The sequence below is a fragment of the Palaemon carinicauda genome, chromosome 11, assembly GCF_036898095.1.
Source record: "Palaemon carinicauda isolate YSFRI2023 chromosome 11, ASM3689809v2, whole genome shotgun sequence".
NCBI classification, from domain to species: Eukaryota; Metazoa; Arthropoda; class Malacostraca; order Decapoda; family Palaemonidae; genus Palaemon; species Palaemon carinicauda.
Genome location: NC_090735.1, coordinates 18,756,848 through 18,772,273, shown reverse-complemented (window position 1 = coordinate 18,772,273; position 15,426 = coordinate 18,756,848). Strand labels below are relative to the sequence as shown.

The following is a 15,426-nucleotide window of genomic DNA, read 5'->3' as shown; positions in this document are numbered from 1 at the left end:
TATACCTCCTCTTCAAAACCAGTTGGCCCACTAGTTTGTTAAGTGGTGTGACAGGAGAGTCACTGCCTTCCAAACAGACAACATGAGACTTTTACTTCTCCAAAAACTCTTGGGTTGATAAACCAGTTGACTTTGCAAAATATGTTACTATGCCTTACCACTGGTCAAGACAAGAGTGAGCTTGGAGGGAGGCCATGGCAGATTTCATGGCTGCAGATTCGGAGGATGAAAAGGGCAGATCATCTCCCTTCAGTCTCTTCAAGGAGAGCACACAAACAGGTCAACCTGAAAAAGTAATGATGCAGCTTGCTCTGGTGCATAGAACCTTCTCTGTCTCAAGAGTGATGGGGAAAGCTTTTCTTTGATCAACTGGAAGCAACAGAGTTCTCAGATCCATAGATCTAATCATCACTCGATCCAGGGTAAAACTAGCCAGCCCCATACACAGGCACCAGGAAACGAAACACGAGGCCATGGCTCCAGGCCGTAAACCACTCGGATGTCCTCCCACCACCATGAAAGAGAGGTTGTATCATAAGGAGACCTTTTCTGGACTTTTTCAACTTCTTAGAAGGGGTGTCAGAATCAAAGTCAGAAGACAAAGACGAGGTAGAGGATTTGGAGGAGGAAGAAGAATGCAAAAGTTTCTGCTTCTAACCAACCCTTACCACAGGTTTTGCAAGCAGAGGAGTCGAGGTCTGAGCAACCATAAGCAACGAGCTTCCCAAAGGGGAAAAACCACACTGGTTGTTCCAAAAGGAAACACAACACTGGGGAACAAAGTCATGAGGGAGGGGTTAGGCAAAATCACTGGGGTTTGCAACACAGGCAAAAAAGGAGAGGGGGCTATGGGCACCAGAACCAAAAGCACAAGCGTCAGGGTGTTGGGTAAAGGGGTCAGGGTGACAGACACAATGGTGACCATATCAGGGGTGACACCAGGCACCCAGGCAACAGGTACTAACAATTTCGGCCCCTAAGCCGACTTACCCCCCAGCTTATGGATGTCATCAACTCGTGCCGGAGTCTTTTCTCCCAACAATGGCACTGATGACAAAGGGTGAGCCTTGACAGTCCTTTTGAGTTGGGGATCACATAGGGCACCACTGGGGTCACTGGCACTAGGAGCACTTCCCCTATGCTCTTAATCACTGGCATCACCACTAGAGATACTGACACTGGGAACACTTACCATCTCCCTTAACAAGGTAATAGAGGGCCTACTTTCCAGAAATAAGAAGGCCCAAGCCTTCTTTGGTTCAAACTCTTTGTTGGTAGTCTGCACGGTAAGAGGAGAAGAGTTTCCAACATCTGATGTGGTGCAGTGATCACTTGGGAACTCTACATGCCATCAAAACCTAAAAAATCTGCCGACATAAACCCAAAGTCTCCTTGCTTCTGTTGCAAACTCCTTGGGGGACCAAGCCAGGCCATATGCACAAAAGCAAAAATAGCAGTTGCACTCAATGAGGGAAAGAAGAGGTGAAAGAGTTCCTAGGTATTTTCTTGGTCATTACTAAAACAGGCACTGGAGAAGGTTTAGCTCTCTTCTTCCCTTTCAAAGCATACGCCTGCACTACACAGGAAGCAACGGCCTACACTCGGCACACGAGGATGGTTGCGAACAATCATGATCCTCTACAAGTACAAATCACTTGCTTCATATCCATAATCACAAGCTACAGCTAACATTCAATTTCTGCAAGGAATAAGAAAAAGATAAAAGCCTTTGGTAAGGGGGCAACAGTATGTCATTACTCGTTGTGGTCAAAGATATATGGGAAGAGCTTTCAACAAGTGGGGGAGGGCTACCAGACCTTGCTCACTCTCTGTAGTAATTTCCTCGTTAATGAATTCAAAAGCTGTTCAAGCTCCGCTGAAGACATTTCCCAATTACAAAATACAAACGGTTTGTTTATGTGTAGGAACAAGTTTGTAATAATGTACCCACAATGACTTCTTATTCAGCAGATTCTAAACATATACAGCATTTCCTTAATTTTCTAACAGCTTACTTACTTACTTTACTTTAGATATTGATTCACTGTGTTCAGTGTTGTATCTTTGAACATACACATGGGAGGGATTAAAAAAGAATTACTATTCATACTTACTTCCTCCTACTAACAGGAGAACCCCATTCTCTTGGAAATTTCCATCCTGGTCTGTTCACTACATCATCAAATCTCGGTAATTTCTCTTGATGGGAATCCATTAATTGAGAATGGCGAATGACCCTGGAACACATAAATATTCTACTAAAAAGATTGCCTAAATAACACAATAGTAAAACCGGCAGCATTGCATATTTATAAAAGTCCAAATGCCTAACAAGTTTCTGAGATTCATCCATACAACAGCATACAAATGCCTTCATACATGGTAAATTCTGAAAACGTACTTGCTTATTAGCTGTTTAAATAAGCAAAACATTAGTCATATGATAAACAAAACATTTTCTACCAGAGAGCCCCTAGTATCTGCTGACAACTTTCTTAGTTCAGAGATGCATGCAACTATGGGAGGAGATTGTTCTAATCAAACCACCAGTTTCATATTTGTAAACAAAAAAATATTCAGTCTTTTCTGTTCTAATGGACTTTAAAACCCTCTAATTATGCCTAACCTCCCAGGCTCTTTGTTGACATTTCTTCTAAATGGTAATTACCTTAAAGATGGTATTTAAAACCTATAACTCAGTTCATGACTATACAGTAAACCCTACTTCTAATATTTCTGGTACTGTAGTTATGTGAAGATATCTAGCAATCACAACAAAGAACCTTACAGCAATAACCTAATCAAAATATGTTTCTTCAAGAATGGTGATAATCAAACCTCATTACAGTATAATGGATACATACAATAAAAAAAAAAACAATATTCACTTTATTTTGTTCAGTATACGCAAGTATATAGGACATTTAAAACTTGTTACTCATAAACATACAATCCCTTTGCATACACATATAGTTAAAACATTAGACCAAGTCAGTCTTTGGAAAACAGCAATAAAATCTAAACACAAAAGAAATGTTTAAAAAATTAATTATTTCCATACCTATCCGGACTTCATTCACTTTTCCTTCGATAAGTGTATTCGAATAGATAACTAGAAGTATACATATTTTCCCTTTCATGGTACAATAACGCCATTCCCAGCGAAAATAAGCAAAGCCACTGCCACTGGGTAGTGTGACGAGATGGTTACAAGTTTCTATCTATCACAGTTAATCATTATTATTCTACCTGTAAAGCACAGATAATAAATAAACTATAGAAAACACTATGATTGGAAGGTGGACTGAAGCATCATTTTAACTAAAATAATAAATTTTATATATAAAAAAATTACATTTACTCTAATCAATCTTCTCGGATTCATTCTCTGATTACCATATTAACCTGGAAGGACAGATAGTGGATTGGATTTATGAATTTAGGCTATATGATGGATGGTAAAGAAATTATCTGCTCATATCTTAAACAACATAGAAATCTGTTAACATTAACTAAAGAGGTTTTTGTTGCAGACCTTCTCATAGATTTACACTAAGAATACTCAGTGCACAAAAATGGATTTTGTTCTGAGGATAAGGTGAAGTATCCAACTGGTTAGACAAAGAATGATGGGGCTTTTGTGGAGCAAATGGTTATGCAGCGATCTGAACAATTCTGTTCTGCTTGCTAGCTGATCATAACTTCCTTCAACAAGGTCAAAGATTTGGAAACAAAACCTTCTGAGTCCCTCCAGTAAGATGCTCAGACAGCCAGCCTGGAATTTTTGGACATCCGGAACTGGTCGATGACCTAATGATTCATGATGTATGGAGGGAATGCGTAAAAGTCTATATTTTTCTTGCATTGAAGCCTGGTATCCACCCATGCTCAAGGGCATTGCATTGAGAAATAAAACTCTATTTCTAATAACTGATCATGGTCATGAACATGTCTAAATCTGGCCTTCCTCACATTTTCAAATTGTCCTGATGCACCTAATGGCGTAGGGATATGGTGGCCTATTCGTAATTTTCTGGCCTGGTGATCGCCTGACTGGGGTTCGAGTCCCGCTCAAACTCGTTAGTTCCTTTGGTCGCTGCAACCTTACCATCCTTGTAAGCTAAGGATGATGGGTTTGGGGGAGCCTATAGGTCTATCTGCTGTTATCAGCAGCCATAGCTTGGCCCTCCATGGTCCTAGCTTGGGTGGACAGGAGGCTTGGGCGTTGATCATACATACATATGGTCAGTTCCTCGGACATTGTCCTGCTTGATAGGGCAATGCCACTATCCCTTGCCACTGCCATTCATGAGCGGCCTTATATGCATACAAGTTCTTTTACTAGGAGGAAAACCGTCTGACACTTTATCCCTCTCTGTTTCTTATCTAAGCTCAATTCCTCGGATATATGAATGTGACCTTGGGAGGATACTTGTTTTAAAACCCTAGGCAGTCTCTCCCTAACAAGGATAAGATCCGAAAGATGGTTTGTCATTAAGACAAGATGTTTGTGACAAACTAAGATATTACTCGATAGAGAAAATTTGGTCTTTTCATAACACAATTATATTATATCTGTGCCCATTCCAATGAAATATGAACCATGCAATTTCAGCTGGCCTTCATAATAATCAACCCACTCTTTTAAAATACGATAAAAAAACTTTCAAAATATAGTGCAAGAGTTTAGCTACAATTAGTGTTGGACCAGATGTGTTGGTCACATGTGCTGCATTATGAGGCGTCACCCACGATGATACATCATAACCCAGGACTTTGAGGTTACAGTTTGCGTATGGTCAGAAGTGTTAGCAGCATGAGAGAGCTGTACCCTTGACATGAGAACAGACTTGGTCAGAGAGATTGTCATCATTACCATTTGCCGTGGCACTAATGCCAAAGCATTAAAATTGGCAATTATTAAATATTGTAATGAAGTCATCCCATCCCAACCTATTTAAGACATAGGAATAAATTACTGCAGAAACAAATAAATCCTAGAAAAGGCACTGCTTCCTATGCCTATTGGGTTAAGAAACACAAAACACATTCAGAAATACGATGAGGCACAAAAAGAAAAATGTTATTTTCATTAGTAAAATAAATTTTTGAATATACTTACCCGATGATCATGTAGCTGTCAACTCTGTTGCCCGACAGAAATCTACGGTCGGGATACGCCAGCGATCGCTATACAGGTGGGGGTGTACACAACAGCGCCATCTGTGAGTAGGTACTCAAGTACTTCTTGTCAACAAGAACTCAATTTTCTCCTCGGTCCACTGGTTCTCTATGGGGAGGAAGGGCGGGTCCTTAAATTCATGATCATCGGGTAAGTATATTCAAAAATTTATTTTACTAATGAAAATAACATTTTTCAATATTAAACTTACCCGATGATCATGTAGCTGATTCACACCCAGGGTGGTGGGTGGAGACCAGCATACATGTTAACAAAGAAGCTAAGTATCCCGAATCTTATTTTAGCCGTTATTCAAAATAACAAACATAAAATAAATAAGTACCTGGTAAGGAAGTCGACTTGAACCATTACTCTGCCTTTTTAAGTACGTCTTCCTTATTGAGCCTAGCGATCCTCTTAGGATGCTGAGCGACTCCTAGGTGCTGAAGTATGAAGGGCTGCAACCCATACTAAAGGACCTCATCACAACCTCTAATCTAGGCGCTTCTCAAGAAAGAATTTGACCACCCGCCAAATCAACCAGGATGCGGAAGGCTTCTTAGCCTTCCGGACAACCCAGAAATATTTCAAGAGAAAGATTAAAAAGGTTCTGGAATTAGGGAATTGTAGTGGTGGAGCCCCCACCACTACTGCACTCGTTGCTACGAATGGTCCCAGAGTGTAGCAGTTCTCGTAAAGAGACTGGACATTCTTAAGATAAAAGACGCGAACACTGACTAGCTTTTCCAAAAGGTTGCGTCGAAAATATTTTGCAGAGATCTATTTTATTAAAAGGTCACGGAAGTTGTGATAGCTCTAACTTCGTATGTCCTTACCTTCAGCCAAGCTTGGTCTTCCTCATTCAGAAGGGAATGAGCTTCTCGTATTAACAGTCTGAAAATAATAGGATAAAGAATTCTCTGACATAGGCAAAGATGAATTCTTAACTGAACACCATAAAGCTTCAGACGGGCCTCGTAAAGGTTTTTAAAATAGAACTTAAGAGCTCTTACAGGACATAATACTCTTTCTAGTTCATTTCCAACCATACGATAAGTTTGGAATAACGAACGATATTGGTTAAGGCCGAGAAGGCAGCTCGTGTTTGGCTAGAAAACCAAGATGTAGAACATGTAGCCGTTTCGGATGAAAATCCGATGTTCTTGCTGAAGGCATGAATCTCACTGACTCTTTTAGCTGTGGTTAAGCATATCAGGAAAAGAGTCTTAAAGGTGAGATCTTCAGGGAGGCTGATTGAAGTGGTTCGAACCTGTCTAACATAAGGAATCTTAGAACCACGTCTAAATTCCAACCAGGTGTAACCAAACGACGCTCCTTCGTGGTCTCAAAAGACTTAAGGAGGTCCTGTAGATCTTTATTGTTGGAAAGATCTAAGCCTCTGTGACGGAAGACTGATGCCAACATGCTTCTGTAACCCTTGAAAGGGGAGCTGAAAGAGATCGCTCTTTCCTCAGATATAAGAGGAAGTCAGCTATATGAGTTACAGAGGTACTGGTCGAGGATACGGATACTGACTTGCACCAGTTTAGGAAGATTTCCCACTTCGATTGGTAGACTCTAAGGGTGGATGTTCTCCTTGCTCTAACAATCGCTCTGGTTGCCTCCTTCGAAAAACCTCTAGTTCTCGAGAGTCTCTCGATACTCTGAAGGCAGTGAGACGAAGAGCGTGGAGGCCTTGGAGTACCTTCTTACGCGTGGCAGACGTAGCAGGTCCACCCTTAGGGGAAGAGTTCTGGGAACGTCTACTAGCCCTCGAAGTACCTCGGTAAGTTATTCTCTCGCGGGCCAGAGGGAAGCAACTAGTGTTAACTTTGTCCCATCGTGAGAGGCGAACTTCTGCAGTACCTTGTTGACAATCTAGAACGGAGGGAATGCATATAGATCTAGATGAGACTAATCTAGTAGAAAGGCATCTAAAAGAACCACTGCTGGGTCCGGGATAGGTGAGCAAAGTATTGAGAGCCTCTTGGACATCGAGGTTGCGAAGAGATCTATGGTTGGCTGGCCCCAGGTGACCCAAAGTCTCTTGCATACATCTCTGTGGAGGGTCCAATATGTTGGAATTATTGTCCCTTCCTACTGAGACAAACTGCTAAGACATTCAAGTTGCCTTGGAAGAAATTGTTACTAGTGAAAAGTCTAGACCTGTTGAACAGGAGAGGAGGTCACTAGCGAACTCGCACCATGTCAGAGAGTAGGTCCCTCCTTGCTAGGAGATGAACATCAAAGCAGGGAGTTGTCCGTGTTGACCTCCATTACTTTGTCTTGAAGGAGAGACCTGAAGCTTTTCCAGGTCAGACGTACTGCCAGAAGCTTCTTGCAGTTAAAATGCATTGTCCTTTGACTCGAGTTCCATAATCCCGAGCATTCCCTACCGCCTAAGGTCGCACCCCAGCCTACGTCCGATGCGTCTGAGAAGAGAACGTGGTTGGGAGTCTGAACAGTCAGGGGAAGACCCTATAAAAGGTTGATAAAGTCCTTTCCTCAGGTTAGACCAGACTTATCTTCCGGAAACCGGGATCGAGACCGCTTCTAGCGTCTTGTCCTTTTCCAGTGAAGAGCTAGATGAAACCGAAGAGGATGGAGGTGTAGTCTTCCAAGTGACACCAATTGAACCACGGATGACAGTGTCCTAACCAGACTCATCCACAGCCTGACAGGGCCGTATTCCTTCTTCAGCATCTTCTGGATGGATAGCAGGGCTGGGGATTGATCTTCTTGTTCAGCCATGTTCTCATCAGAGGGTTCCTCATCCGAAACTGATGAGGAAACGGCAACGGAGTGGGCAACGTCTGACTCGCTGAATCCGGTCGCACTGGTGGATGCGTGACTGAGCCGGACACAAGATCATGGTACTGCTGCACAGTCTGTGAACTGCCAACCATGGGGATGCGAGGAAGTACAGCGACAACCCGAAACTGTCTAGACTGTCTGGGTAGTACAGACAACCCCTTATCGGGTTGCTGAGGTTGCCGCACTGCGTCACAACAAGTCACCTCTGCTGGTTGTTGAACGTCTTCCCAGTGACACACTGAACGTCCACAACCACCTCCGCGAGTAGCTTAACGTCAACGTGCGACTGGCAACCCACACTGGGTCGCACCGGTGGAGGAACCATCTCAACTGGCGGACGTGAGTAGGATACCTCAGCGTCAACAGGGCGTACAACCAACCGGTAGGAAGGTCGTTGGCAAGAAGGTTCTTCTCCGTAAAAAATCCTCTATCAAGGACTAAGCTTGGACTGCATGTCTTGCAACAAAGCCCAAGGTCTATGGGAGCAGGTGTGGCAACAGACGGGGTTAGCGACTGAAGCGGAACCATTTACCCTCCCTGGAAGCATGTTATGCTTAAATTAAAGTCCATAGGAGGCTAAGCAGCTTAAGGCTCCTCTCCAAATGACAGAGTCCTCAAGGGAATATCAGAAGGAGGGAGAACAGCACTTTCTCATCTACAGGAACCATATCCGAGAAAAGCTAGGTTCTCTCAGTGAGGGTTTCACTGGTGCAAAAGCAGCAGACCAGAAGGCAACGTTATGAAACTGCTTGACAGTCTGTGAACTGTCAAAAACTGAACTGTCAACCACAACAGGAGCGTGAGGACATACAGCACTGGTGTATAAGTAGCAGACCAGAAGGCAACGTCATGTAACTGTTTGACAGTCTGTGAGTTGGCAACAACCAAAGTTGTGTGGGGAAGCCTCCACTCCTGACTGACTAGTTAGCTGCGGGCGAGTGGCGGTAACCACAGTGTGTTGCGGAGGCTGACACACCGTGTCAAAACACGGCAGCTTGTGGTAGCTCACGCACGGCAACGGAGTGCTCTGTGTGTGGGGGTCATCATACATCTGGCAGGGTTGACTGTGCATGGGTGGAGGAGCTCTCACAACAAGAGTGTGAGAGCAGGAAGCCATGCCGGGCGCACAACCGTGGGAGGTGTAGGCCCACGGGTGCATCGTCAACCTTCTCCGCAGTCGGAGTGTGGGAGCTGGCAACAACAAAAGCAGAGGGCTGGTGTGTGGGAGGGGCTGCGGTGGGTTGAGGAGCATGCGGTATGGTATGCAGAGCATGCTGTAAGGTATGCGGCTCATGCTGCATGGTATGCGGAGCATGCTGTAAGGTATGCAGAGCATGCTGCATGGGCTGCGGAGAATGCCGCATAGTGCTGGAACCCGGCAGCTCTACAGAACCTTCCCACTGCTGATGCGGTAGCTCACGCATGTTAACAGAAGGTGCAGCAAGAACATGCGTCTGGCAGGGTGGACTGCGCATCGGTGGTGGAGCTCTCACAGGTGGAGTGTGGGAGCAGGCAGCCGCAGTATCTGCTGAGCGCACAACCTCGGCGGGTTGTAGGTTAACAGGTGCATTGTCAACCTTCCAGCATGATACTCCTGCATGAAGGAGCAAGCTGAGACTGTATAGTCTGCAGCATGGACCACTAGGGTCTATGAAAGACAACAACAAACGGAGCTACTGTCCGTTGTGATTGAGGGTCTAAAACAGCTGGTGCGGCAACAGACGGAGTTACTGCCTGTTGCGGTACCACCTTGCCTCTCTTGGGAGGTGTGCAGTTGTCGTACTGCAGCGAGTCCGAACTGACCCAGTGGCTACACCTAGGCCGTTGGACTTGCGCGGAAGGGACCGACTTGCACTTAAAAGCTGCAAAATTTGGTCCATGGTTTCTGCGAGAAACCTCTTCCGCAGACGAGGAATAAATGGGCTCTCTCGTCTTTGTGTGGGTGGGGTGATCACGTCGGCAACGTGTGTAGATACACCCGAAACCACGGAGGGAAACGTTTGTTCGTCGATCAAGACCAGTGGAACCCATAAGTCCTTCGACATTACTTCTCCCCTGGGCTTGGGAGCTTGTAAGAGGTATCGGACAAGGTGAACAACTGGCACGAACAAACGAACCCTCGAACGCAACACTGTAACACTTTGCGCATATCACTTTATCACTTTTGATTTTCTGTTTGCACTTATTTCACTGAACTCGAAACTTTAAGTGATTTGTACCTGAAACACGCAATCCTATCCTTCATAAAAGGTAGTAATAGCGAAAACAGTTTTACAATGTAACAGAAAAACATAATGAAAGATAAAGAATTCAGTGGCTGGAAAAGAGACTAAACACTAGATCAAATAAACTACGTTTAAAAACTCTCACCGCATAAAGCCTGGGAACAAGAATAAAACTCTAGAAACGTTTTACCTTCTTCCCCTATAGCGACTAGGGAGAAGAGTAAAAAATAACGAGAACAACGTTACCCGCTTGAACAAAACGTTTATTCTCCTCTCTCTCCCTCCGTCTCTATCTCTCTCTCTCTCTCTCTTGACTAGAACCTGAGAGATGAGCCCAATTATATATCGTTAAAACATATTATTTGTTAAAGGAAAAAAAACTGAAAGGTTTCCCAAATAAAAAGTTCCTTTATTAGAATTAAAACCATTTAAGCTAAGAAAGAATGAACGAAACGCTAGAATCGGTTTACTCTTACTGCAACGTGAAACCGTGAAATACTCTCTCTCTATCGTAACGATAGAACGCATGTTGAACGTTCTGAACGTCAACAACTGCGGAGACTAAACTAAACGTTAGTTCATCTTTGAAAACAGTACGAGACTATCAAAGAAATTCTTTCAAAAACATTAAAATTAAAATAGCATAAATTCTTAACAGGAAATACGATATGACGGGCTCAATGTTAATTAACTTCGGTTCCAAGTAAGGACCGCCTACTATTAGGAAAGGTCGCATATAAACAAACATAAAATTTAAGTTTTATAAGTTTATAATAAATGGAAAGTTAATCGAAGAGGCCTATAAATGGCGGAGAGATATAAACTAAATCTATAACTTTGTTAAGCAAAATTACCAAAAACCTAAACACACTTCCGTCTAAGGGAAGGGTCGGTCATAAAAAGTGAAAGAGTCTATACTCTCTTCGACACCAACACTTCCGTCTAAGGGAAGGGTCGGCCATTTAAAAGTGAGAGAGAGTCCATACTCTCTTCGTCACCATAATTAAATCTATCCAAAACGAGTTCAAGTTTTGAAATGAAGATAAAACCCCTGCATAGCGAAAGCTCAAAACTGGAAAAGTGTACTTCACCAAAAAGTTGTGAAAACAAATCCAGTTAGGGACGGCGTATTAGTAGGTCTTGCCGGTGGCACGACAGAGGAAAAATTGAGTTCTTGTTGACAAGAAGTACTTGAGTACCTACTCACAGATGGCGCTGTTGTGTACACCCCCACCTGTATAGCGATCGCTGGCGTATCCCGACCGTAGATTTCTGTCGGGCAACAGAGTTGACAGCTACATGATCATCGGGTAAGTTTAATATTGAAAACATTAGATTTCTGCATATACTAGGCCTGAAGTACAGTATCAGGAATACACAGAGAAGATACAGTATCTGGTTCCTCTAACCAAATGACCAGGGATGTCAAAATCATGAACTGTACAGTATTGATCTGTCATTGACGTGACTTGAAACCAAACTGGCTCAAACGGCAAAGATCTACTTAAGTTATATCAAATAATATCATGTTTTAATAATTAAACATATGACAAAATTTCTCTCAAGGGTTTGTTTCTTACACTTGATATTTGTCTGAGGCTACAAAATGGACAATCACAAAAAAATAGATTTGATTACTAGCACTGGGTCATATTGGTTATTCATCAGCTAGAAAACAAATAAATGTGATAATAATAATTCACTTGTGTTCTCTTCTAAATTAACTACACTACAAACTTTTATTGGTTTAATCTGTTTTAATATATTATTGTCATATTCATTATTCATAACACTGTATCTGCCCAAAATACCTAGTATGATTGATTTTATATATAATAATAGATCAATGACAATAACAGGTATATTTCCTTTGTTCATACTAACTGTAGCTTTAGCTACTTTATCAGGATCTTTATTTCCCTTAATGCCTACAGTACATGTTCAAAACACAACACCCAGCCAATATTCTCAAGAACTTCATATTCATGTCCTATACTTCTAAAAACTTCTCTTGACACCACTAAAAGTGGAGAGAGAAGGAATTAAATGTCTACCCAGTAAGTATTTAAATACTAAATCTTATAATCAAAATTATATCTATCTAAATGAATCTTACCAAGTACTCATTATGCTGACTCTTACACTTTATTGTTATCATAGGAATAAAATACACTTACAATATTCCACCATATTTCTATACCAGTTTAGGTTACAGAAAATCACCTTGGAAGTACAAATTTTAAAAGAAATTTGTATTTTTCCTAACTCTACAAACTTTAAAAGTAATATATAGTTTCTTAACTATACTAACCTTAAAAGTAATATGTATTTTCTCTAACTATACAGTACAATCTTACAAGTTATTTGTATTTTTTGTAACTATACAAGCCTGAGTCCTTAAATAGGAGTATGCTTTCAGCTTGGCTGGAACTTTGGCTGTTATAATCTATAACAAGGTGTTGGTAGTTACTGGCAGGTTGCAGGGAAGCCCAGCCCCCCGCAAGTACACCAAGTAGCCACTCTGACCTTCACCTAGGAAAAAATGCAAAATACTTTCAAAATTTGTGATTTGTTTCTACATGAATACAAACCCTCGTCTTTTAATAGGAGATTCATCCTTATGAGGGAGGAAACTCCTATAACCATACTGGCTACTTAAAAATCCTGAAATATCAATACATTCAGACTTGATATAGGTATAGGAGTGTTGATTCCTACCACCTCTCGACACTTGAGATTAGAATCTCATGGGTTGGGAGTGGTTTCTGTCTGCTGACCGATGGTAGAGGAAGAACCTACAGTCATACCCCTCGACACGAAAGAATTTGCTTACAAAATTTTCACGCTGCGAAACTAGATGCAAAGAATTTTACGACTCGCATCACGGAAAATGGTTTGTGCAACGAAAGGAGGTACGGTATGAGAGCCCGACTATGTTTGAGACTGACTTTAAAATTTGTGCATCGCCCACCCATAAACTTACCACCATCTCCCGCACTCCTATGGGTTATCTCCCTACTCAGATGCTAGTTACCAAAATAAAATACTGCTCTCCTAATAGTCAGCATCTACTGTACTGTATCCCATCATGCATATACACATTGGCATTCCTATTTCTTTTAGTTTTGGCAGCGGTATCGTAAGCATTGAAGTTAGCGTTTGTGATTTCACTTTCGTAACTATTGTACCGTATCGTGTGTGATATTACGTTACATTATTAGCCATGGGTCCCAAGAAAGTTGCTGATGTCCTGGAAAAAAAAGAGGATGATGCTTTTTATGGCGACGAAGATGGAAAAAATCAAGAAATACGAGGCTAGCATGCGGTTAAGTGTGATTGCAAAGGAATATGGCCAAAATCCGTCTACGATAGGATTTCGTAGAAAAGACACCCAGAAAAAATTATCACAGGTCGTACGCTTGAATATGTAAATGACGTTTGCCCAAGACATTTTAGAAAAATTTTAAGAAGCAGGCAGAAACAAGCTTCTTTGGATAATTAAAAAACACGAAAGAAAAATGGCAGTGATGAAGAAAATACGTAATTAAATTTAGAAAATACAAAATGTAAAGTGAAAAAAAAAGAATTAAAATAAGGGAAAAAAAATTTTTATTTTATGTTTATCATAAAGTTGAGTTAATATTCCTGCCATTTGTTAATGTGTTTCCTAAAATTAAGTGTTAATGTTTTCTGTCATTTATTAATCTGTTTTATAAAGTTAAGTGTTTATGTTTTCTGCCACTTGTTAACGTTTTCCAGTGTTTGTGACCCTCCTCTACCGTCCCGTCACTTCACTCTCGGACATCGCTTCACTTCAAAGGTAAGGTTCAATATTTTTGTTACTGTATTTTTACTGTTTTCTCTAATTATGCATTTCTTTTACCTTTTACAAGTAACCAATGGTTAAGTTATTATTGAATGATCCAAATAATTGTACAGTCATTCATTGAGTACTGTATAGTGGAGTGAATACTTTTAAATCCTTTAATGTGGTGTTTTTGTAGGGCCTGGAACGAATTAGGCTACAGTATTAACATGTAAAAGGAAACTCACAAGACGAAAAAATCACGGTACGAAAGCCACTACGCAACCAATTAATTTCATGTTGTGAGGCATTACTGTATATCCTCGTAAGGCTATGTCACAATGTAAAGTCAATTAGGGGTCCCCCTCATAAAGAGGATGGGGGAGACACTTCTATAACCAACTCATATAGATCAGATGCTCAGTGGTATGGAAACCTTCCCACATCAACGTCCGATCCAGCAAATAATGGAACAACTGCTGCACTCCCAAAGAGGGAAAGAAGAATAGGAAAGAGATCCTAGAGTAACATCGCAACCGTAATCGTAGATGAGACTTTTCTTGTCACTTAGGGAGCTTGGTAAACTGTGTACACAATTTGCTGAGCAACTACCACAGGCCATGAGGAAAATGTATTTAAAGACTTGGGTTCAATTATAGAATGGTGCAATATTAGTTATGACATTGAAACTCATATAATTGAATAGATCTTTGCAAATACTGTACACTATTTTTAATACCACATGCTACTGGCAGAAACCTCTACTAAGGAAGTTACAGATTTTAATAAAAAATACCCGTCTTGCTCCTTTTGTCGTCATAGCATATGTCATAGAAGTCCCGGTAGTTCAGAAAAACACTGGTAGGGGATGTTTCTGTTGTAAGTTACTTGTTCAAACTAAATAAGGGCCCAATGTTTTATATTCTAAACCTCTGTTATTAATTTTCAATACCGGAGTAATCAATATAATCATAGCTCTTACCTTATTAATCATGTTAATAATAAAAGGTTAGGGTAAAAACATGTTTGATACACTGTTTTTAGTCTGAAAATTTTAGTCTGAAAATTGGATATGGAAGTCAAGTCCATATTCGAACAGATGCTGGAGCGTGAAGCTACAACTAACACCTTTGTTAAGTCTAAGTTTGTATAATTGATAATTAACACCAGAATACTAGCCCAAGGGGCTAACGCACACAGCTAAACAGTCAGCTTACCAGAACATAGGAGCAGTGAGATAATGTTTACTGGCGAGCGAGCTAGCATACAGCAGAGCAAAAAACAATAAATCATTAGCTGAATTAAGTAAGGAGGTATTTGTAATACTGCTACAAACGACTTCATAGCAAATGGGATGAAAAAAAAAAGTTTTTTATGCGTCCAGAAATCCTGGCAAATAA

At 41.2% G+C, this 15,426-nt stretch overlaps 1 protein-coding gene across 1 annotated transcript in view; it reads right to left on the bottom strand.

Moving 5' to 3' along the window:
• LOC137649985 (large ribosomal subunit protein mL37-like) overlaps positions 1-15,426 on the bottom strand; it is a 66,111-nt gene that overhangs the window by 19,151 nt on the left and 31,534 nt on the right. Inside the window, exon 4 of the mRNA XM_068382983.1 lies at positions 2,115-2,237. Within this exon, the coding sequence (XP_068239084.1) occupies positions 2,115-2,237 (123 nt within the window). The remainder of the gene's footprint in view (positions 1-2,114; positions 2,238-15,426) is intronic.